The sequence below is a fragment of the Acanthochromis polyacanthus genome, chromosome 23 (assembly GCF_021347895.1).
Source record: "Acanthochromis polyacanthus isolate Apoly-LR-REF ecotype Palm Island chromosome 23, KAUST_Apoly_ChrSc, whole genome shotgun sequence".
Classification (NCBI taxonomy): Eukaryota; Metazoa; Chordata; class Actinopteri; family Pomacentridae; genus Acanthochromis; species Acanthochromis polyacanthus.
In genome coordinates, this window is record NC_067135.1 from 17032319 (window position 1) to 17058656 (window position 26338).

Below are 26338 nucleotides of genomic sequence, written 5' to 3' on the forward strand. Positions count from 1 at the left end.
GCCAACTTATCAAACTACAGGGCAATAAAAAGCTTTTGAGTATTTCTTCATGAGTTTGAATTCAACTGCTCTTTAGTGTCTCAGCTGCAAGCATAAGAACAGTGACTTCTGTCAAGAGAGACAGCTGAACCTCCAGTTGGTTTGTGGTGTTGAATAGAACAACTGAAGGTAGAAGCTCATTGAACATTTCAGTAAAGATTCAAAGGATTCAACAATAGTGAACCCAGCCCAGCGAGATTGTGGGAGGTCATTGAAGCAGTGTGGCCAGCCTTGTGACCTGGCCATGGAAGATATCTGACCTACTGAACCCATTCATCTGAATGCTAAATAGGCACCCATACACACCACTTCTGCAATGTAAGCAGTAATACTCACATTTTGGACACACACGTCTCAAGACAAGAAATTGAACTTTGGGCTACAAAGAATCCCATATTGAAAGAATAGTCAAGATGGAGGTTCCAGCTTGGAAGAGACTTTTCCTGTTTCATAATTTTATTTGGTACTTTAAAGAGCTCTATTGTTGTCCTTGATTTTTGTTTTTGTTACACGTATGGACTGAATTGTGCATAATTAACCACACCTGACGTACGTCAGCGGGGTTACTGCATTCGCTTCGGTATCTGGCTGGGTAAGTATGTATGTGTGTATGTCCGGTCAGATATCTCTGCAAGTGCTGAAGTCAGGATAATCAAACTTGGCACTGAAGATCAGTGCAAGGTCCCCTGCTCAGTTGTGGAGTTAGAGGTCAGCAGACCAAGTAGGAAGGGATATACGTAGGATGATCAAAATTGATACAGAGTATCATGCATGGGCGTGGTTCTGCCATCTACTGAGGGCTCATCTAGTTACAGTTGCACTGCTGGAAGGAACTAGAATGGCTAATTGTTCAACTCAACTTGATTTCTGTGGTGAAGTACACACAAAGCACGCCACTCCTCAAGCCTAGCGAGATGTTAGCATCTTGTCATTTGTGCTGGTTCAGAGTGAAGGTGCAATACAGCCTGGCTCTTACATCTTTCATTTATTTATGCCATCGTTCAAAAGTTGAGGGTCACCCAGGCAATTCCATGTTTTCCATGAAAACTCACACTTTTATTCATGTGCTGACATAGTTGCACAAGGGTTTTCTAATCATCAATTAGCCTTTCAACACCATTAGCTAACACAATGTAGCATTAGAACACAGGAGTGATGGTTGCTGGAAATGTTCCTCTGTATCCCTATGGAGATATTCTATTAAAAAGCAGCCGTTTCCAGCTAGAATAGCCATTTACCACATTAATGTCTACACTGGATTTCTGATTGTTATTTTCATTGAAAAACAAACTGCTTTTCCTTCAAAAATAAAGACATTTCAAAGTGACCCCAAACTTTTAAATGGTAGTGTAAATATAAATATATAAAAGATATAAGGGGCCAGGTGTGTCTTCAAAGCACTGCAATGTCATATTTGTTTAATTTTGTTGTTTTTGATAAAAACCTGTTTATAATTTACACACACCTACATAACTTTTCCCACTAAAGAATATGAAGAGCAAATGTTAGTGATATCCACCTCTGGTCCACTCAATTGCAGATGATTTCTGTGTAACATATTAGTTTATACAAAATTATACAAAGAAAACTCCTTTGCTTTAACTGATGTTTTTGAAATAGAATCTTCCTGAACTCATATCGTATTTTGTCCTTTCGCTTGAAGTCATGATTGACTTCAGGCGGCTGAAATGAGGCATCTCGTATTATATATAATTTTTAAAAAGCGTTGATTGGATGTTCAAGTTCAAAAGTATGTTATGCCTTTTACAGTAGCCAAGTCATGGGAAAATGCCAATATTTGCATAAATAAAGCATACTCACACTCAGCATGTGAACATTGGACCTATCACATCGAGCATACGTGCATTCACATCAGTTGACCAGTCATACAAGGAAAATGTCAAAGGTTGTTTCCCCTGCAATATCAGGTCTGATTAGGTTTTCAGAAAAAAAAAAAAACCTTCCAAATTTCTACAAATTCAAGGTTTATCGACTGATCATGAACAACAAACATAAAGATCAGGTCTCACTCTGAGGGAAAAAAAAAAAAAAAAAAAAAAAACACCCCTCCGACTCTTCATAATAACCAGTTTTTGCAGCTGTCCTATTTTAAGACAAGCTCTACTTTCATTTCCTTATTCCTCTCCGGCTTGACAGACTCAACTGTGAGCTTGAGTTGCGTTACCCTCCGAGTGACCTGCTCATGTGTCCTCAACGCACTCTCTCCCCGTAGATTGACAGAAGACGGGGGGGGGGGGCTTCTCGATGAACTGTCAATCATTTTTTGGTCACTGTCAACCTGTCATTGTCCTAATTTGACCTTAATTATCTTCTTGACTGTGACCTTGTGGCCTTCCTGCAGCCTTTGACGACATGCCTCTCCCTTGACCTTGCACGCAAACATATCCGCCATCATCTCAACTTCTGAAGAAAAGTTACTCATCACTTGGCATCGTTCTCAGATATTCTACCCCCTCAGTTCCCAAATACTGTATCTACTGCCTGGTCCCGAACTCAGCTCTGGCCTGTCTACCCCCCAGATTCTTATGAAATCACAAAGAGCTGGTATCAATTATGAATGACCTACTCAATTATTGACTGCTCTTTACATCACTTGGCTTTACTGTTCCGTTCCCACCCTGCTTTCTGAGTTCCATTACCTGTCCTGCGCTCACTTATTTGCCTGTTCATTTATTCAGGGCCTCGTTCCTCTCTCCCTCCGCTCTTCTTCTTCGCCCAAGCTGTCAATCCGAGCACAGGAGGGAGGGATGGAGGCCAGGAAAAAAGGTAGGAGGATTGAGAGAAACAAGACAGTGGCACACCCATACGCCTGCATGTAAGCATGTGTGCATCTGACTTGTGTGCCTGAGAGCATTTTGCATATGTTGGAGTGTATGTTTGTGCACATGAACCTCCAGGATGCTTGCCAAATACATTTACACTCAGTGTGCAAACATGCCCTTACCTCTACATGTATACAAAAAGAACACACACCACTCTTGGCCACTAAATCCAAAACAGCCATATAGAATTACTGCTTGTTAAGGGACATATGCATGGCCGTCTATTTGAAAGACTATTGCTGCACTTTACAGGGAGAGAGAGGAGGCGAGAGGCAGATAATTCTCATTGAAAGTGGATGAGATGAGAGCCAGGTCCACTCGCTCAACAGAGATCTTAGCAGCCGCCCACACAGTCTCCATCAACTGGAATTAAAAAAAAAAGACAAGGGGAAAAAAACACACACAAAGCAGAAGGATTCTGGCCGTTTTCTTTGTTTTCTCTCATTTCAATCATCTCAACCCAAACACACAAACACAGACTAAAACATTTACATAGCTATTCACTGGCTTTTCGCTAAATGTTTGCCACAGATATTACTATACATGGCATGAACAATTTAATGAGTTCATTTGAGCTTTCCACAGATATACTGGTAACAAGAAAATCCAACAGATACAGATTTAGAACGTAGCTTCAGGGTAATTTAGACTCACTGACAAATTACAGTTTGTCATACGGAGAAGACTAATGTTTTTGACTTGTGCAGTATTTCGTAGGTACAAGTTGCAATCAAAAGGTTCTGGGACTGTTTTGTGCAACACGTGTAAGCAGTATGGTTCCCATTTCTTAGTCAAGGACCTCATAGTAGAGAAGAAAAAACATCTCATTCTCTGATATCCTGCAGCGAAGATGAGCCACATTTTATGACGGAGACCTGGTGAGTTTGTGGCTACCATCAAGAGTAGAAACGGCAAATTTCACAAAGCGGTTTCTGAAACTAGATAAGATATTTCAAGTCAGGAGTGCACCAGGAGAAAGGAATTAGTTGCTCTGGAACAGACTGCCAAAACAGAATTTCACTGTAACATCCTAAGGTGCTGGAGGGAGAACATTTGCTGCCAACAACCTAAACTGTGGCCTAAAGTAAAGACTAACCATTGCTTTTGCTGGCAATGAAATCACAATCGTCACTTCCCGCCTGCCTTGGTTGTCAGATTTGGCTCCTTTTGACTTCTTACTCTTCAACAAAATGGAAACTATTTCAGAGATTCATCACACTTGGGAGATGGTGCCTTGCATCTTTACATAATGGGACTTTTAGGAAGTGTTCGAAGCATTACAGAAGCACTTGAAGGAGTGTAGCGCTGCACAAGGAGATAACCGAGATGGGCATGACAGCCAACGTTAATTAGGAATTGTTTTGATTTTTATAGGCACAGTCTCAGAATGTTAGAATATTGGGATAAGGTAAACTGCTAAATTTTAGCAAATAATAGCCAAGAGGTTAATGGTGAAACAAACTGAAGGACGTTACAATATAGAACCATATTAAGATACTATTTATTATAAAGTATGACTGCATCAATCCATTTTTTAACAATGAGAAAACATCAGACATTGATTTGTCACTACAAGAAACAACTTTCAAAGTTGTCAAAGACAGTAACAAACTAATAGTGGTGAATTCTCATCCAATCCATGTCAGCTCTCCAGTGTTTCAGTATCTCTCAACCCCTCTTGTTTTATAGTAGTTGGAGAATCCAGAGGAGAGAAAATATCGGACTTGGATTAATGAGATGAACACAAATGTGGTTTGGTGTTAGCTGGGTGTGTAAAGATGTAAATGTTTGCTAATACAGCTAGCTGTTTGCTAAAAGTACTTTTGTGTCAATGTTTGTGTTGTGGAGTTCTCGTTGGCTTTGTGACACTATTTATCGTGTTTCATTGTGTCATAGGGTTTACCACTCTTGGAGCATCATTTTAGCTCAAAGCAGGAAGCTGCTTTTAGCAAACACTCTTAAAAACCTGCTAACCAACTAAAGCCTGTCAGCTGAAGAGTCAAACATTTCCCACAGCAGTTGGCAGAAACCAAAAACAGAGCTAAAATCGAGAAACTTCAACCTATATTTGCCAAGTGCAGGATTCACGAGGTTTACACAAAAGGGGGACAACGAAAACCAACCACTCAGTAATTAAATATGAAACAATATGAGGTAAATATATATTGCCGCATATGCAACTTCAGTATGTCAGCTCTACAGTGTTTCAGCATCTTTCAATCCTTTTGTTTTACAGTAGTTGATGAATACAAACAAAAAGGAGAGGGAATATTGGACTTGGATTAATCAGGTGAACACAAATGTGACTTGGTGTTAGCTGGGTGCAAATGTCTGCTAATACAGCTAGCTGTTTGGCAAAGTATTTTTGTGTCAATGTCAATGTTGAGGAGTTCTCTTTGGCTTTGTGACACTTTATGGCATGTTTCATTACGTCATATGGTTCACCACACTCGTACCGTCAATTTAGCTCAAAGGAAGCAGTTGTTTTTAGCAAGCGCACTTGAAAACCTGCTAGCAAACTAAAGACTATGAGCTAAAGAGTCAAACATTTCCCACAGTAGTTGGCAGACACCAAAAACAGAGCTAAAATAGAGAAACTTTAACCTGCATTCGCCAAGTGTAGGGTTCACGAAATTTACACAAAAGGGGGACAACTAAAACCAACCACTGAGTAATGAAATATAAAACAATATGAGGTAAATATATATTGTGACATACACAACTTCAGGCTAACTGCAAGTTCACTTTACAATTCTGTCTACATTTTGTTTGTGGCTTGCTCACGACCTTTTTACGGTTCAACTTTACTCATTCCTTACATCTCTCCAACCCTCTTTCCTGTCATCTCAAACAAATCCAACATGTGTTCCGAGGAGGCCTGTGGAAATGCAATCGCCAAAGCATCAGAATACAAATCATCACGAGAAATTCCATTCCCCGTCTCGTAGCGCGTTCGTCTGCAGCCCCTCCACACCTCTCCAACACTCTGTCCTGCCTGTTTTCCATCACTCTCCGCATTGTCTCTTCCTGCCAAACTCTCCTTTCCTCTCGCTTTCTCCCCCCCTCCCCCCATTGCTGCCACTCCTCTCCGCATCACTCCCTTCCTCGTTTCATCTCGTCCCTGCCTGCCTTCCTTCCTCCTTCCATCGTTCCTCTCGCAAGCTGACAGTACCTGAGGGAAGAGGCCACCTGCGGACCAAGTGGGGAATCAGCCGACAGCTGTGTGCACACTCTCTCCGGTGGCCTTCAATTATTCACTCACTTCTCCCTCCTCCTTTTCCCTCTCTCCATCTTCACTCTGCCCTTTTCATCTCTCCACTGCCGTCTCCTGGCTTTACCCCCTCTGTCGCTTTTTCACATTGAGATTGCGTGTCTGACTCTCTACCCGCTCCCGTTATTCCCTCGCTTAATCCCTTCCTTACCTTGTTGCTCCTATCCCCTCTCCTCCCACCCCTCTTGGACGCCTCCTCTGACCATCACTCCATCATTTTCTCCCCCCTCTCACCCGTACTGCATCAGCCCAGCAGCTCCTTAACTCCACTTCACTAACCTACTCCTTCTCTTTCCCTCCGTCTCCTCATGTCTCACTCTTTCTCATGTGTTTCCCCAAAGATTGATGACTCTCCGCTACAAGGCGAGTGGGCCTGTTTAAAGATGCATGAGGTGATGAGGCCGAGTTTTCTCCGCCTTCTCTCTCCCTTTTCTTTTCCTTCTCCATTTTACCTCCCGGTCCCTTTTCCTGATGGCCACCTTTCGTGAGAGGCTTCAGCAGCCACCTCTAAATCCGACATCTCCAGACCACCCCTCTTTTCCCAGCTCTTGTCAGGGACGGCCGAGTGCGACGTATGACGATCAGTCAGCAGACAGTGTGATAAATGATGCTGCCGAGGACTCGCAACTCAAACGGACCAAAAAAAGCTGGCACTCATCGATATGATGACGCACTGAATCGACCAGGAGAGGAGAGGGGATTGGTGGTGAGAAAAAGTTTGAAGGCTATATTGCTTTTATTGCGAACCAAAGGTAATGCAAAAGTCCTGGTTGCAGCTTGCCATCTATAAAACGCTTTCATATGCACAGTTTTGCCCGATTTATGGTTGACTTCTCATGAAAAGTATTCTTTAGTTTCTAAAAGTATCAAGTGTAATTATTAATGCACTTCCTTCTATACATTTTTCTCAAAGTCCACTTCTTCAACAGAATGGGACGGGTGTGCCAAGCCAGACACAACTTTAAACAGTTAACCTACAATGAATAAAGCCGTAATGCCAGGCAGTGTAATATATATAGGCCTGCTGCTCTTTGGCATTACAGGAAGAACATTTCATTCACATGAAAGAGACACAGTTCTTAACAAGTAGCAAAAAAAAATTTTTTTTTAAATCAATCAAGCAGCTGATCAGAACGCTGCTGCCAGAGTGCGAACTAACACCAGGAAACTGGACCATATTACACTGGTCCTCAAATCACTAGAGTGGCTTCCTGCTAGTCAAAGGATAGAGTTCAAAATTTTACTCCTGTTCTACAAAGCACTGAATGGTCTTGGACCAAAATACATCCTTGACTTATGAGCTCCATTTGAAGCATCTACAGCCCTCAGGTCATCAGGGACAGCTTTTCTGTGTGCTCCTAGAATCAGAACCAACAACAGTGAAGCGGCATTCAGCTATTATGCACCTCACCTTTGGAACAAACTTCCTGAACACCTGAAGCCTGCTCAAACTGTCGGCTCTTTCAAATCAGGCCTGAAAACCATATTATTTACTACAGCTTTCGATTAGATGCTCATTCTGTTTTCTGAACTTTTAATGCACTTTTATGTTTTATTTCTGTGATTTTAGTGTCTAAATGTCTGCTTTTAAATCATCTTTATAATCAATTTTAAAGTTATGTGATGCATTTCTTTGCCATTGGAAAGCACCTTGAATTGCTTTGTGTATGAATTGTGCCATACAAACAAACTTGCCTTGCAGCTAACAAGCCAACTCTTTCACTATCAAAGGGGCAGCCTTGGTGTTTGTGGCCACAAAGTAAACAAATATTCTCCATTTATACTTCTACTTTGGCATCTACACTCTCCAGAGAAAGATGTTTGCCCTTTTAAGCTGCTAAATGCTTATTTATTCACCAGCCATTCCCTACCTTTACCTGTCTGCTGTTCACACAGCGAGTGTATTATCACTTCGTCAAAAACAGCTGCCTGCTACATCTGGTAACTGCTGGTAGCATCCAGTGATAATTCATATAATGAACTGTTACCCTGCAAATATTGATTAGCGCAGCGTAGAGTATTGAGACTTCACAAAACACCCTTTTCTCCTCAAAAATGTACTCAAGTGCAGGAATTCAAGTGCCATCGAAAGGTTTAGTCTTTAGAGAGTCCTCTCAGCTTCGCTAATTTTGTAAAGAAATGACCTTCCTCAACGATTAAACACCTCCCAAAGGCTTTGTATGCATTCTGGTGGGAGCACAATTAAGAGAAAACAGATCAGTCCACAAGTGTCAGATTTGTTTCACTTCTCTGTTGTCATGTATTTCTTAAGCCTTGATACCACTTTTTAAATTTCAACATAGACTTGATATGGATAGACTGTTGCATATTCTGATATATATATCTCAATGCTGCATTGCTACTTTTATATGCTAGAGCACTCCTTCACATTAATCATTAGTAATGAAGGACTTGTATATAGTGACCATTAGGTAATAACTGTATAAAGTATAAGCACAGCTAGGGAATTTGACCATCAAAACATCAGATTTCTATAGCTGGAACTTGTTTTTCAGGTCACAAGTTTGTTTCTATAACCATCAAACCCAACAGCTTACAGGATACTGACGGACGAAGAGCAACTATTTAATCCTCTGAACTCAAAACCCGACTGCGCTGAAAAATAAATCGCCAGAATTACACCATTTATCAGATCAAGAGACGGCAAGAATCACTGAATTTCCAGCTTTGAAGTGACCATCTGTTCAATCAGAAAGCTTAAAACTGTGGCATTTCATTTAATCACTACATTCTACAAGTCTCATTTAAAAATTACCCAAGAATTCAATTCAATTCAATTCAATTCAAAAAACTTTATTTGTCCCCAAGGGGCAATTCAAAGGCACGTAGAGCAGTCAGTGCAATGGAATAATAATAAAGGCAAAATACTATGTACAGAAATAAAAACTAAAAAATTAAAATGACAATACGGAAAACAATTTACTAGTGCAAATATACAAGTGTATGTCAGTAGTACAAGTAGAATAGTTGCAATGGCAATGAGGTAGGTACAGTAATAAGTCAGTACAGATGTAAAATGCAGAGTGCAAAATGCAAATGGAAAAGTTCACGAGGTCCGTGTTAAAGTCCGTGGGAGGTGGTGGCAGTGGGTGGGGGGTGTTGTGGTTATGAGTTGAGTAGTTGGACCGCCCTGGGTACAAAGGTGGCCCTTCTCCTCTGTGTCCTACATGCGGGGCAGCGAAGCCGTCGACCAGAAGGAAGCCACTCAAATGCAGAGAAGAGAGCATGTGAGGGGTCACTGATGATCCGGTTCGCCAGTCTGCATGTTAAGTGCTCATACACTGCAGATAGAGTTCTCAGAGGAAGTCCTATGATCTTGGAACAGACAGTGACAGTCCTCTGCAGGCGGTTTCTGTTCTGGAGGCTGATAGAATAGAACCAGCAGATGATGGAGAATGTAATGGTGCTCTCTATGAAGGAGTAGTAGAATGTCTGGAGAATGTTCTTATTTACTCCAAATGAGTTGAGTTTCCTTAGGAGATACTGCCTCTGGTGACATTTCCTGATTATCTCCTCTGTGTTAGAGGAGAATTTCAGCTGGCTGTCAAAGATGGTGCCCAGATATTTGTACTCCTCCACAAGCTCAACAGGCAGTCCATGGATGGTGGTGGTGACGGCTGTAGCCAGCGCCATCTGCTTGTTGGAGAAGGTCACCACCATCTCCTTGGTTTTTTTAACATTCAGCTCCAAACAAGAGTCATCACACCAGTCCACAAACTCCTGGAGGACTGAGCTGTGAGACCAAGAAGGTCCTGACAGCAGAGACAGGAGGACTGTGTCGTCTGCATACTTGACCAGGTGGGAGTTGGGCTGTGTGGATCTGCAGTCATCAGTGTAGAGGATGAAGAGAAGCGGAGAGAGGACACAGCCCTGAGGAGAACCAGTGGAGGTGTGAAGTACATCAGAGAAGGTGTTGTTGACCCGCACCCTCTGTGATCTGTGGGTTAAAAAGTCCAGAATCCACAGGATGAGCTGATTATCCAGGTGGAAGCGGGAGGAGAGTTTATGAGCCAGGATGTGAGGCTGGAGGGTGTTAAATGCAGAGGAGAAGTCAGCAAACAGAAGTCTTGCTGAAGTGTTTGGGTGTTCCAGGTGACGGTGTACAGTGTCCAGAATGAATGTTTTGGCATCATCAACACCTCTGCTCGTACGATAAGCGAATTGGAGAGGGTCAATCTGTGAGTTAGTTACTCTGATGACATGTTGTTTCACGATTCTCTCCATTGCCTTCATCACGAGAGAGGTGAGGGCCACAGGTCTTAAGTCATTGAGTACTTTGGTTGTACTCTTCTTGGGGATGGGGATGACTGTGGAATGTTTCCACAACTGAGGAACTCTATTACTGTCCAGGGAGTTTTGGAAGACGGTTTGAAACACACCTCCCAGCTGTTCTGCACAGTGTCTGAGCACACGACCGCAGATGTTGTCCGGGCCGGGGGAGCTGGTCTCTTTAGTCCTCCTCAGGGCTCTGGTCACCTCCTCTCTGTTGAAGGTCAGTGTGCAGTCAGTGGGTTGGAGTGTGGTCCTGATCTCCTCCAGCTGTGCGGTGTTGTCTCTTTCAAACCTGGTGTAAAAAGAGTTGAGGTCGTTGGGAAGAGATGTAGGGCTGCTACCGTCCACATGGATGGTGTTTCTGCAGTTGGTGGTGGTGTTCACAGCAGCCATGTTCTTCAAGCCCTGCCAAGCTGAGCGGAGGTTCCCCTGTGTGAAGTTTTCCTCAACTTTGTTTTTATACTTCAGCTTGGCTGCTTTTATGGCACGCTTAACTTCCCTGTTGACCTCTTTTTTCTCTAGTTCAGAGCCAGTGAAAAAGACCCTTTTCTTCTTGTTGATGGTTTCTTTGAGCTCCTTGGTGATCCATGGTTTATTGTTGGGAAATATTGTGACAGTTTTGGAGGGGATAATGCTATCCACACAGAAAGAGATGTAGGAAGAGATGGTGTCGACCTGTTCGCTGATGTTATTGGAGGGGATTAAAAAGTTATCCCAGTCTGTGGACTCAAAGCATCCTTGTAGGGCAAGAATGCTGTCTTTGGTCCACTGCTTGATGTTGCAGATGATTTTATTGGCTTTCCGTATAATGGGGATGTATGCTGGAATGAGTAGAACAGTACTGTGATCAGCAGAGCCTAGAGGGGGGAGAGCAACAGACCTGTATGCATCTGGAACTGACCCATAGCATTTGTCCAACGTCTTCCCCAGGCGTGTGGTGCATGTTATGTACTGCTGAAAACCTTTCAGGGCTTTCCCAGGGGAGCAGTGATTGAAATCACCGAGGATAAACTTAGGTGAGTCGGGGGAGATGCGTTCCAGGTTGTCCAGTGAGTTCATGATATGTTCTGTGGCAGTGGCGGCATTAGCTTTGGGATGGATGTAAACCAGAATAACAAAAAGCTGTGGAAACTCTCTAGGTAGGTAGTAAGGGCGCAGCGAAACAGCCAAGAGTTCAATGTCTGGAGAGCACAGTTTCTCCCTCACAACAACGGTGGAGCACCAACGTGTGTTAACGTACAGACAGACACCTCCGCCATGTTGTTTACCGGTGAGCTCTCTGTCCCTGTCCAGTCTCAGAGTGGGGGCAAAGCCATCGATATGCAGCAGGCTGTTACAGTCGTTGTTGTTTAACCACGTCTCCGTGAAAGCTAGAATCGAAGCCGTCCTGTACTCGTGCAGGTAATTGATGTTAGCCTGTAGCTCGTCTAGTTTGTTACGGAGCGAGCGCACGTTGGCTAGGATAATGGAGGGGAGCGGCCGCTGTTTACATGTCTCCCGCTTTAATCTGGCTCTTACTCCACTTTTTTTCTTGCCTCTTCGTGTTACCTTGTGCTTGTGGTGTGAACGGTGGCGGAGTAATTCCTCTGGAACTGAATCTGTGATGGTGGCGGGTTGAGGATTGGCTCCGAGCTGCAGCAGGAGATCTTTGGAGTAGACGATCCGCTGGCCGTCAGGGAAACTTAACCCGTTCGTGGGGACAGAGTCCCACAGGAGGAGGAAGAGCGGTAGAAGTAGTGCCCAGAGGAATGCGTCCATGGTGAGAAAGCGCCGGGAAGTAGAAGAAGTAGAATCCGCGGTCGTACCGTTAGCGAAGGTGGCTACCGCTAGCGCTAGCGGGTCTACCGCGGCGGCGAGTGTGTCTACTAAACCAGTAATGTAACCAGTAACCAGTAACAGGACTCTCTACAATACAAACAATTCTGTGCATCTCTGCAAAATCGCAAAGCTATTAGCGGTTCAGCTGGAATTAAGAGTCACATAACAAAAAGTCTGATCTTTGGTAGGACTGGACGGTACCACAGGCTTATTTATACAGCATAAATAGAAGGCAAGATTAGAGAAAAATATAAATTGTAAAATATTCGTAACACCTGGGGACAACTGGACAAATGTCTGACATGGTGATTCCAAAGTTTTTCTTTTTGTTAAAAATAAATTTCAAAGACATACACTACCGTTCCAAAGTTTGTGGTCACTATTTTTTAATTAGGATAACATTAAATGAATCAGAAAGACAGTCTAGACATTGTAATGTGGTAAATGACTATTCCAGCTGGAAACGGTTGGAAAGGTTAACTGATGATTAGAAAACCCTTGTTGCAATTATGTTAGCACATGAATAAAAGTGTGAGTTTTCATGGAAAGCATGAAGATGTCCAGGTGACCCCAAATGTTTGAATGATGGTGTACAACTGTCTTTTTATGATTCATAGCATTGTAACTTAGTCACACTGCACAAAAGATGTTTTTCTTTGCTATCAAGCTGCCTCCGTAGAGGTGCACGACTTTATATCATAGTGAAAATGCAGAGAAAAAAGATGGTTTAGTAAAGCCTGGTGTATTGATTCAGCTTGTGGCTAATACAGCTACTGCTAACCGTGCGTTAAATGACCAGTTGAACTTTTCAAGAACAATAAGGTGATGCTCAATACCAATGTTGCGGAAGTCAAATATTGACGTTTCTATTCTTTGCTCAACAGATGTCAGTATCATGCATCAAGGTCTCAGTCGATTCAGATCTTTCAGCTCCATCTGTTCTGCCATATTCACACAGAACCAGTCAAAGGTTTTCAGCGCCGTCGTCATGCAAACCTCAATTTCTCCATTCTCACTTATTCAAATGAACGAAAGGGCGGCCAGCATCTGACCCCGGAAAAAGACCCTCGATTAGTGAATGAGCTGTTTGGCCTGAGCTGCCTAATAGACTGCCATGAAGCAGGCAGAAGGTAAGGAGCGGAAAGTGTCTCTTCCCCCTATCATTAAGGCCGACACAGACAAAGCTTCCACTGAAAGGCGATAAGGATGGACAACTCTTCCTCCATTTTGGCTGACACAAGGATGAAGAGAGGAAGGGGGATTGAGACTATTAAAGGCCAGTTCATGGAAGATTTTTCATTTTTTCATATTCTGTCCCAGTGGTCATTATTGCTACCAGAATCTCCTTGAGCTCCACACACACATTCACACAACGTAATACATGCAATATTTATTCATTCCGACAAAATAACTTCAAGGAATAACCTTTTGTGAAATACATTTGTTTGCTTACTTTCCAAAAGTAAAGTAAGACTATAAATATAAAGACCTTGATTCATTTTCTGAGGGGTGTTTCTTGTCTGGTTTACTAAGTAAGTCTGGAACTTCTTCTGAAAAATGTATTTTTTCACTTCAAACAAAGCCAAGCTGGCTGGTCCCATATGGTGAAAATCCATTTTTATTTTGCGTAATATGTCTTACAAACTTAAAGATGCAAATTTAAAAAAGCTGTGAAACTATAAAGACACTTCCACAGCCCTTCATCCAAACAACCAGATCCATCATTGCTAGCTAATAAGAATTTCATTCAGCTTCTATGCAGAAACTGAGTGAACCAATAGTCATTGAGTAGAAAAACACGCATAATTCTACCCTTGCTGTTATCTGGTGGCAAGATGGGGCATTCAGAATGAGAATCCACCTTACAGCCTGCCAGGTTTGGTTACCTACGAGAGTTGCTTGTGCTAATTCTAACATGTCTCCACCATGAACAAAGAACAGCAAATGTTTTGCTGTTGGCAGCAAGAGAAAACACATGCACTCCCAGCATCGGAGGAACTGAAGATCCAGTGGATTATTTGTGCTTTTGATGACAACCTCCCCACAAAAGCAGGAAAACACTTAGTGTGTTATCAAATGTGGCTAACAGTACCATTACGTTTGATCAAATCCACAGGTCCAGGCTGGCTGAAAACTGTAATGCTGAGAACCATTCAGAGATTTTGGAAACTTTAAGATCAATTTAAAACCAATAAACAAAGATTTGGTGCTTCTCTCCTGCTCCCTGTGCTCACATACTACATTAGGTGCTAAAAGACAAGACACAGACCGTTAAGACTATCTGTAACAGGTAGACATCACAGAGTTATTTGTAAGCTGCAGCCATGTATCGCTAAACTATCGTCTGAAAAAGACACCGTACACAAAAATAAAAACCAATGGCTGTGACGGGAATTTCAGCAGTATTTCCATGTAAATCAATCACTCAAAGAGAACACTGGGAGCAAAAGAAAATCCTTGCTTAGCGAACTCAGTCATGTCTATGCTAGCTGCTCTATGGTCAACAGTGTTGGTTTCACACTGCCAATTGCAGAGAGAGTCTTCTTCCTGAGGTGGGTGTGGCCAGCAGCCACACCTGCATTTAAAGGTTTATACAGTCATCGCATAAAAAATTAAATCAAATAAAAACATCTTTGCAGAATTTTGAGTTGAAAAATCAGAAGACACACTCTGTGGTCATGCTGAAATATGCCCAAAATGATCTTTAAACAGATTCTTCCTGCGAATTTGAGTTTAACTTGCACTGAACCAAGCTTCTTAACTCACAACATATGAGAGAGACTAAACCTATAACTTACCAAATACTTGTAAGAACATACATTGTGTTAATTGCTGAGCTTTTGAAATGCTGGAGCCTAAATTTACTATCTTTCAGGAAGTCCGATTTGATCTTTTAGCCTTTGCGCTAAGCCATGCTAACCAGCTGCTGGTTTTAACCGCTGTGCTAAACGTTTAACACATAAGGCTTTCTGGTTTCCTCCCACCTTCAGTCTTTATGCTGCACTTGTCTAAACGCCACACTTCTTTGCTTAACGGATATCGATCTTTTCATATGCGCTTTGAAAATAAGAAAATAAATGTATTTTCTCAAAATACAAAACCATTTCTTCACAAGGGGAGTCATGTAACACATCCAATAAAACTGAAAAGAGTTGCAAAAAAAAAAGGCAGACAAATACACTGAATGTAAAGGAAGAGAGAAGATAAAATAATAAAAAAAAAGATTGCCACAGAGGCATTTAGACAGTGAGGTATGAAAGAGAGAGACAAACGGAAAGGGAGGGAGGAGAGGGAAAGGACAGAGATAGGCGGAGAAGCAGGGGAGAGTGAGAGAGAAAAACAAGGCTAGACAGAGAATCAGACAGTCAGAGTGACAGAGGCAGACTGACAAGCAGAAAGAACAGAATGTGTAGCGGATAGATGACGGCAAGATGCAGAACAAAGAGAGAAGAATGCACTTGTTGTACCTTCTCTTTCAGCCCGAAATATGAAGGTCCGGAGGGACGTGACTACCTCAAACTTGTTGTCACCCAGTCCTCGCACCTGTCTGATAGCACTGGCCAGGATCATTCCTTTGGAGTACATCTCCTAAACAGAGACACAAAAACAGAAAGATGAAGAATGCTGCCAAAACACACACTGAACAGGTAAATAAACACAAGCAGACACACACATAGCATCACGCATGCTAATAATGTTATTGAATTGTCGCTTATTCCTATTATCTGCATCTGTAGCCCCACAATTACTGTTTTCCAGCGCATTGTTTGCATCAATAGATGTGTAATTCAGAGTTGTATTACCGTCAACAAGGATTGCATTCAATTTGAAAGAGCGCTGACAGACATCCTCATCAAACTAGAGCCATATCCCATCAATACAGCGTCAAATTTATTTGCAGAAATAGCTACCCTGTTCCCTTTCAAGCAGTAACTTTGATAAATGGCACAGCGCTCTTGGACAAGAAGCATTTGAATCAAAACGCTACCGCAGGAATACAAACGGGAAGCTCGTACCGTTACACGCTTTAAAACGAGCTATATGCCGTTAAGGAAGCCAAGCCGAATTTGCATCAAGGTGATCTTTGACCTCAAATTCGAACCGTATAATGTGGGAAATGCAGGCGCAGGAAACAGCCCCGAAAGTAAACCGCATGACATCAAACGCACACAGAGCTGTCATACGGGTGTTAAGAGGCATCAGAAAACCGAAAACAAACTTCTCAAATATTAAAACGAGACATGCATGACAGTGGGAATTTGTGAAAAGCACAGGAAATACTTGGGTGAAGTGGGATTTGGTTGTGTGTATTGTTTCATTATCCCCATGTTTTTCCCCAGCAGCTCGAGCGGAGGCATCCAAATAAGGAGGATTTCTCACTGGAGGCTTCATGACCCTCTTTACAGACTCCCTTGACAATGGCAATTAAAGTACTGGGTCATTGTCAGTGTGAAAGAGACGGAAAAGGCCGAAAAATAAGAAATCAAACCTTAATACTGTCACTCCCGAAGAAGCAAGGACAGAATGGTACCGCTATCGAATCAGTATTCAAAACCTGACGTGTCAAGTATAACGCAGAAGTGCCCTTAAAGTAGTTGGAAAAATCCAAGAACATCTCAGATTGTAATGTTCTTGCAAGAGAGTGAACTGGGGGACAGTGAATTACGCTTCTGCGGTGGCGTGAAAATCACTGGGTTATAAAAAAGGAGGGAAAAAAGGGGTCATAGCAGACATTGCATTATTCATGTTGATAATGTCATTATCATTGCAAAGTATTAAAAAAAAACACGGACGTGACTCTTTTTTTCTCTCTCTCTCTCTGTGTGTCACTCTTCAAGAGGATTGACCTGAATTTTGATTCTGTGCAGCCCGGTGCAAAATGTAATGCGAAATGTGATGTTTGCCGTGCAGAATACAGCATGTTTGTTCTCCGGTCACATCCCACGAAGACAAAGACTGCAAAGTAAGCAATGGAAGATGGGGGGGGAAGGAAGGAAGTGAACTTCTGACTCCTTCTCGCCATTCTTAATTAAGCCAGTGACCTTGCCATCCACAAAAAGCCCATTTCTAGAGACCATACAGACAAAAATATACCAGTCAGTTCGGGAGAGAGGAATGGATAGAGGGAGAAAGAGAAACTAGGTTTGTGCAAAAGGCCAAGGAGAGAACAGAGAAAGAAAATGGAAAGAGCATTACGGAAAAAAGATAAGAGAGGGACAGGAAAATCCATGATCAGAAAGATATGCAGGACAAAAAAAGAGGCGTGGGGGGGGACATCATGTAGGAATGAAGATACCTAAGAGGGTCAGGAAGGGGTCGGTCTCATATTAAAAGCAGGATGTTAACAATGGCAAGAAGTGGCTCAACCTAATTACCGACAGGCAGCCTTGTGCGTTCCTCTCCCCGGGATTTTCACACCAATATCTCCCTCTTACTCCCTCTAAATTTAGACAGAAGTTAAAGGAAGGTGAGGAAAGGAGAAGCGAAGTGTGCGCGTTTGTGTGCGCGCTGATAATTATACCCCAGTATGGGTTAACGGTAATTAATTGTTTTAATTCTAGTTTTGGGGTCACGGAGGAGAGAGTTGTTTAATTGCGAGCTGTGCATCTGTAAATACTCTGACAGCGGAGTCAGCAGAGACGTGATGGAAAGAAGCGGTCAGTGTTGAGATGCAGACACCAAACACGGCACACTGCAGCTGCCCACACACACACGTAATGTTTATGGACTAATCTCAAGAGGACGGGCTGCCAAGGAAGCAATGAGGCCTAACTATCTCTCTCTCTCCAACAACAGACACACCTGACTCGCCTCCCTCTGCCAAAGATCTCCTCCAGACTCATTTCCCCTCACTCTGACCTCCTCCCGCTCGCTCCCACATCCACTCATTTTAGCCACCACCTCCCCCTTTTAACCCACCCAACCAACATTTGTCTACCTATGTCATTTCGCAGGGCGGTGTCCCTTCTCTTCCTTGTGTTTAGAACTGCCTATCCTGCGTGGATAACTACGTCTCCTTTCTTTTCAAAAACAACCTGCTAAACTTCAGGAAACAATTAAAGCAGAGCAATAGAGCTAAAGCCTGCAATAATGGAGGCACCGTGTGGAGAAAACAGGGAGGAGGGTTTAAAAAAAAAAAAAAAAAAAGGGGTGGAGGAGTTTTACCACCAGCATGGAGTTGAGGCTCTGGAATGTGAAAAGCGTTGGATTTTCAAATGGAGGTATGAGGACACCAACTGGTTGTTGAAGGAAGCTGCACCTGGGAGAAAAAAAAAATGCTTCTGGGAGACAATGCATCCTCGGTCAGCGTTTCACCAAGAGATGCCTGAAGAATATTAAAGACGATGCTTCCAGGCAACCAAAAATCTTCATAAAACTAGTTATGCGCGAGTCTTTCAAGTTGTACTCCAAGCCTGTGTCAATGTGTATTTGCATTGCACGTCTATAATCAAATCATTTATCTCCAATTAATAGCAAATGGATGTGATCATGCAAGACCTGTCTATCACAGTTTAATTCATTCATCGTTGTTGAAAGATCAGACAAGGTCAAAACTTTACGCCTCAAAGTCTTCAGGCAGTCAAATTTCACAGCAATCAAATCCAAGTCAAGTCTGAGCCAAGTCCAAGGCCTCAGTCTTGGACTGAAGCCTGGCTCCACTTTAAGTGTTAGGTTAAAGGTTGTGCGTAGACTCCCACAGGTTGAAATCAAGTTTTTTTTATCTTGTTAACAGGCCTGTATGGTGTTTTTTTTATATATATATATCACTGGAGTAATGCATAGTCAAGCAGAGCATTTCTGTCAAAAACCCAAAGGCAAACGTCTGGGGTTTCATATGTAACCAAATGTCGAAACCAATCATGTCAGCTGACAAAGCGGGGCTTTCCATACGGTAATTTTTTTCCAGAATCAGTTTCTGGTAGCAACATGTATGGCTGACTCACACCAGAAACACAGCTTGTCATTATCTAATCAGAGGAGTTTGACGGGTGAGCTGGTGTGCTTGAGCTGCAGCTGGAAGCACTTGTGTGTTCACATCTGAGTCACGTTATGGTGCAAAGTGTTTTCAAGAAAGGAAAACATATCTTTGATAAAAAAAGAAACTGATATTTGGGGGTTTAATCGGTGACTTTAAAGCTGCAGTCACTGATATTTTTCTTGGCCTTTTCAGGACATCATAACAGGATGTCAGCACAAACCGCAAAAAAGAAAGACATTGCATTGGGTCTTTGTCTATCTGGGGAATTTAAGTAAAACATTTACTTTAATCAAACAACCATCAACCAGCATCTCTAGTTGTGGACAAAAAAAGACATTTGTCATCATGGTATTTTCCTTCATGCATTCAATACTTTGGTTTATGATAAGATAGCTGAAAAAGTAACTTCCTCAAGATTCTAAGCTATACCTAAATGCTACCATGCCAATATGCTAATCTAATAAAATTAACATAGGAAGTCTAAGCATTTCAAGAATAAAACTTTTATGTAAATTTGACACAAAGAAATTGATACTTGGGGGTTTAATCGGGGACTTTAAAGGTGCAATTGTTGATTTTTATTTTTTTTTTGGCCTTTTGAGGACATCAAAACAGGGTGTATGCACAAAGCGCAAAAGAGAAACATATTGTTATCTTAATACTAACAAGAAAAGCACTCAGGGAGCACAGTACCCTGCCAAAGCTGCTCAGTCGGATCATTTCCGATGTAGCATCAACTTGTTGTCATAGTTACAGTGACGCCGTGCCGCTATCTGGTAATGATACAAAAATCTTTAAACAAATCGGTGGATCCAGACTATAAGCCGCATCACTGCCAAAATCAAATCAGGTGATCCTTGTGTCATTTCTGACCTTCTTTGAAATTTTCATTGAAATCCGTTAGTCCATTTTTGAGTAATACTGCGCACAGACAGACAAACAGACGGACAAACATACGCCTATCATCACATAACTCCACTGCATTCCTATATGGAGTAACAAACAGCAGTTTGTTTTTGTCCATCTGCCGAATTTAAGTCTAATAATTACTTTAACTTCAGTTCTGCTGTCCTGAACAAAACTATGAAGTTAGCAGCATTAATTAGTTCCTTCTGGCATGTAGTGCTGGACAGGTTGTGTTTGGTGAGTTCTGGTATTTAGCTACCAGCTGAAACAAAAGCAAAACTGGCTCGAGAAGTTATTTTACGAGTTAGATGTTTCTCTGCACCACTACAAGTGAGCATATTTAAATTAAACATAGTAATCTGATCTTAATTCTGTTCAAATAAAAAATACTGATAAGCATGAGGGGTAGCTTTAAATGAAAAAATTATGATGAGTTTGTTGTATGCATATGGAGATGAACTCCTGGGAATGTATGAAGAGATGAAAAGATAAAAACTCCAATAACTATGCTGCATTCTTGGAGCAGAGTATTCAAAATGAAATCAAGCATAAATAAATAAAAATGAGGTGTTACATGAAGTATCATTTTGAGAAGATAATCGGACATAGCAAGCAGAGAAGCCTTCATTCTTGGCAAGAGCTTTCCAGTGTCAGACAGACGGATGCACAATCAGACAGACTGACACTCTGAGAGACTGATCCCTGGTCCTAAAACCTCTTCTCCCCTTTGGCCTCCTATCCAGCCTCATCCGCCCATCCCCACCCCCATCCTCTCATCCCTTCATCCCTCACAGCCATCCTTCTCACTTCCTCCCCTCGCTACCCTAAAGCCAGGCTTTGGACTATTTTCACAACTGCACACACACATAGACACACACGCCACCGCATCAGGACCCTGAAGACTACATCTCAGGCCCGAAGCGTTCTCCCAAGTCAATCCTGGTGTTGACGAAATCGGGCGAAAGGCGTGATTGATCAGACGGATTGGATACAATGCTTGCAGAGAGGGAGAAGTGAGACTGAGGATCTCGCTACTCTCCCACGCCACCTCTTCTACCCCTATGATGACATCACAGCGGCCAGAGACCTTCAAGCTGCGACTGCGATTAAGTGCGATTAGTTCTGTCTGGGGCTGACAGATCCCAGAGGATTTCAAACTACAAAAGAGTTTTCTGGGCGTCGAAAGTTTGAGAAAGAGAACGAGAATGGGAATGCCTCAGTTTGTAGGCATTTTTGTTTTTGTGTAAAGACAGAACAACAAACTTTTTTTTAAAAAAGTCTTGCGGTAAGGTGTAGTGTAAAATCTGCAAATTTTTTGGCACATGTAGACACATTTTTAAGATTTGAGTGAAAAGATTGTTGGGCTAAAACATCTTCTCTACTTGTAGCTTTTTCCATTGTATGAAAGAAAACAACAAGCCCGGTTTGTAAGCAATGTTGTTCAGCTTGTTGAAAACTTCCCTGCGCGATCTGGAAACGTCAAAGCACCCTGCAGCATCTTTATCTTTATATGCTTATGATGAGCAACTTAATTCAAAACAATAAGTCTGTAATAACATTGCTTGTCATTGGACCTCGTCAAGTTAAACATCTTCAAGCGCCATTTTATGTAGCATTAGCTGAACAGTGACCAGTGTGGTCAACAGTTTAAATGAAGAATAACTGAAATGACTTTAATCTTCTAACATTACAGAGTTAAAAATCATTGACGACATCATGTGGAGGCAACCTGATTGAGCACAAGTAGAGAAGACTTGTTTTTGGGTAAAGCTAGCTAACATTAGTTGTGGCTGTAATTCAGGTGGTAGAGCAAATCAGTGGACAATGCAGCTCTTTGATGTGCAGTGTCGGTCACGAGATATCCATTTTCCATCGGATTTGGGTCACTTTTGACCCATGTCGCACATCAAAAGGGTTAAATACCTCGGTTCTTGCAAGAGGCTATTAACTGTCACAAAAGACTTTGTCATGGTGGCCTTTTTCTAGCTACACTACTGTTCAAAAGTTTGAGATTACTTAGAAATGCCCTTCTTTTTGGAAGAAAAGCAGTTATTTTCAATGAAGATAACCTTAAATGAATCAGAAATACAGTCTAGTCATTGTTAATATGGTAAATGACTACTCTAGCTGGAATTCTAGCTGATTTTTAATGGAATATCTCCATAGGGGTACAGAGGAACATTTCCAGCAACCATCACTCCTGTGTTCTAATACTACATTGTGTTAGCTAATGGTGTTGAAAGGCTAACTGATGATTAGAAAACCCTTGTGGAGTTATGTTAGCACATGAATAAAAGTGTGAGCTTTCATGGAAAACATGAAATTGCCTGGGTGACCCCAAACTTTTGGACAGTAGCGTAAATCCCAGCAATTCATTCTGCTTGCCAACATGGAAATTCTCATAATCCAAGTGACTGCTGTTATGTTTCCCTACAGTGCTAAATACAAGCTAACTGTGCAGATAGACACTCGCCCAGCTATTACTCAGGTACTATAGCAAATGTGCAACACATTTTCTGACATGCATGCTCCATGTCTTCTACCTTATTGGCTAAAATATGTATAATCTGTTAAATTATTGACATCGCCTAATCATTAACCACTAACATCTCATCTTAGTATTTTTCATGTTAATGCATTCAGCATTTTAGTTTATGAATAGATAGCAGCAATTCAACTTCCACATGATTCTCAGTCATACCTAACTGTTACCATGCTAGCATGCTAATCTAATAAAATGAACACAGGAAACAAGCATTTTAGCATAGTGACTTTGAGCATGTTGGCAATATTAAGTGACTTACCACTTCATCACTCCTGCTAGCATTGCTGTACACTTCGCTAAATTTAGGAACAGATGAAAAAATAACAGCAGCTAACAGAGTCTAGTTTCACTTCATTTTTGGACTTTATAGATAGTGTTAGTTCATCATGTGTTGAAATCATGAACATGGAGCTTACACATGCATGCTTTATCTACTTTCCATTGATTATAACAGTCAAATCCGCTTGTATTTGCAGCGCTCCATTAAGTGTCAAGGGAATGAACAAGATATTGGGGTTTGTTGAGAGAAGGATGCAACATATTCACACACGCTTGTATGTTTTTGTTGAATATCACAGCAATTTGCCGCAGTCTCTGATCTCTCCATCTGGAATAATTCTGCAATCAGTACGACTCCTCTGAGATGAGTTGTGTAGATTCTCAACTCTCGTGTCAACATAGCAACAATATGAGACGCAAAAGCGGTTCTGCAGAGTGAGCCGATTCTGTCTCCACGCACACACGTATGTCTATGAGGGAAAGAAAGCCACCGACTCACATTTCAATTTCTGACATAAAGCAGCGCTGCAAGACTTCCTTGCAATCTCCATCTTCCCCCGCGCTCACCCTGTGGAGGTGGTAGCCGGTGGCACACAGGGTGGTACAGGGCCTCAGCTGGCCACACAAAGCAGGGATGACAGAGAGATTGTACTCAACCTCTCCGTTCACCCAAAACATGATGAAGCCCTCTGCTGTCTCAGTGGGGACGGTCACATTGGCAGGACTTTAGTAGTACACTTTCAGAAGTCCTTTTAGACTTTAAAAACTCCAAACAATAGCCCCCTTCACACACACACATAAAAGCAAACTTTCATCTTTCCAAAGACTGCCGTGCCTATGCCGACGGTGACACCGAGTATAAAGTGCTGACTCGCTGGCCTCCCTGCCGATTTCCGCCCTGCTGTCGACGGAGCGTGTCCTGATAAATAAAGCGACAAATGCAATGGAAAGAGAAAACAAGGGGAAAGGAGAGGGAGAGAGAGAGGCAGAGGGAGTGTGGAGCATGGAGGGCTATAATTAGTAAGTGATTAACGAGCAGGCATCAGACAGGTCCCACTTCATTGATTGTGATGTTGCGCAATGCTGCTGCAGCGAAAACAAGCTGGCCTTAGGAAGGGGTACGAGGTCACTGCACACACACACAGAAATGTGTTTGTTCTTACTGAAAAACAATAATTAGTGAGAGAATATAAAAGTAAGGCACGTTACATCACATTTTAGACTCACTTAAGCCTATAGAGCCCACGATTGCGTCTCCATTTTTGATTGGTGGTAGATTTGAAACCAGATGAGATAGATCGATCATTCTTTTGCATATAAAATCTGTGGAGTTAAATTAACATTCACCAGGTCCAAGAGCGCTTTTTCGGTGCAGTGGTGGGTTTTTAGAAATACACAAAGCGCACAAAACAAAAATCTCTATAAATGAGACCACAGGATGTTGTGCAACTATGCAATTTATGTATTTTGAAATATATGCAGAAAAAAAACGATTTACTTTTTCTTAGGTTTATTGCACTGTTTACCCATTTATCGTAGTAGTTAAGACATAGGTCAATACATATTATTAAAACTTGGGATATAAGGGTTGTATTGATGAAAAGCAAATAAAAATACTTCAAAGAAATTGCACTATAGGATGCAAAAATGAAGGAATATATCCTCGCGGACTTACACAAGTTTGCTTACATTTCTGCTGACCGTCATCAGATGCATGCAGTTCAAACTTTTCTTTGTTTTTTTTCTCTCAACTCCACACAGCTACTGGCATAAATCTTTGGTAAATGTTTAATTCTGCCCGCACGGCATTTAAGTGTGGATTGCTTTTACCCATCTGAACCCCAAGCAGTTTCTGGGTTTGTTTTGCTGCTTAAAAATTTTTTAATCATTGAGGGCTTATTTTTCATGTCTAATATAAAGTCCTGCGCCACTATGGAAACAGTACAATCATTGCCAGAAGTGGAGAGAACTCAACTGTGTCTGCTGAGTAGAATGTCAAAGTTAAAACGCCCTAAATCACACATAAAAGTTGAATTTCTTTGATTATTTGTTTTACAAAAACTGAATCATGTACAACATTATTGCCCACAGGTGGCAAACAGAACTTGGAAAAAAATATGGCTCTGTATGCTATTGATGTTTTATGACTTAGTTTTAATTTGCTTACAGACTTGTCTTCAGTCTGCTCTGTGTAAACACAGCCTGCAGTTCAGCCCAGTTCAGTTGTAAAGTCCCAGAAATTTTGCCATGGTCACAGCTAAGTCAGCCATAACTTCTCAGGCATGCAGAGCACAAAATAATAATTTACTTGTACAAAACCTGGTGCAATATATGAATTAATACACACTATCATTCAAAAGTTTGGGGTCACTTAGAAATGTCCTTATTTTTGAAAGAAAAGCAGTATTTTTCAATGAAGACAACATTACATTCATCAGAAATATAGTTGAGACATTGTTAATGCGGTAAATGACTATTCTAGCTGGAAACGGCTGGTTTTTAATGGAATATCTCCATAGGGGTACAGAGGAACATTTCCAGCAAACATCACTCCTGTGTTCTAATGCTACATTGTGTTAGCTAATTATGCTAAAAGGCTAACTGATGATTAGAAAACCCTTGTGCATTTATGATAGCATGTGAATAATAGTGTGAGTTTTCATGGAAAACATTAAAATGTAAAAACTTTTGAACGGTAGCATATGACTGACTTTTTTTCTATTTGAATGAAAGGTGTACAATAAAGTCATTTTGATAAAATATGAGTTTGAGCTTAAATTCGATTCATTTTAGAGCTCAAAAGTGAAGTATTTGCCAACCAAGCACACACCATCAAGATTTAGAAAGACAGTCTGAAAACATCATCTCCCATTGGGTTCTATTTTTCACGTTGTTTTATTTATTCCAGCTTTACTGGAATGGTCATTCCTGACCATCTTGAGATATTTTTGATCCTTTGTGAGTTAATTTGTCCCAATTGAAGCCATATCAGACAGTTTTGAGTCATTTTTGTCACATTTTAGGTCACTTTGTACATTTCCTCTGAAAAATTTAGAACATTTTTGAGCCTATTTGGTCACATTTTATGTCAAGACATTTTGGTGTTAGGTTTTTCAAAAATTAGGTAATTTTTGGACAACTTGTCATTCATTTTAGAGAATTTTTGTGGACTTTGTAAAAGGTTTAAGTCTTTTTGGAAAATTGAGTGAATTTTGTGAAAACTGAAGTCACTGAACAAATTTCTAGCCATTTGAGACATTTTTGGAACATCTATGAGGCATTTTTGTCAGTTTTGAAGTTATTTTGGACAGTTTGTGAGACATTTTGGAGAATTTTGCTGTCACTGGAAAAGTTTGGAACATTTT

The 26338-nt window shown here is 41.5% G+C and overlaps 1 protein-coding gene across 2 annotated transcripts in view; it reads right to left on the reverse strand.

Annotated features, from left to right (window-relative positions):
* arap2 (ArfGAP with RhoGAP domain, ankyrin repeat and PH domain 2) overlaps nucleotides 1-26338 on the reverse strand; it is a 221349-nt gene that overhangs the window by 140683 nt on the left and 54328 nt on the right. For both annotated transcript variants that reach the window (XM_051944258.1, XM_022200496.2), the window contains exon 8: nucleotides 15732-15852. In XM_051944258.1, coding sequence (XP_051800218.1) covers nucleotides 15732-15852 — 121 coding nt within the window. The remainder of the gene's footprint in view (nucleotides 1-15731; nucleotides 15853-26338) is intronic.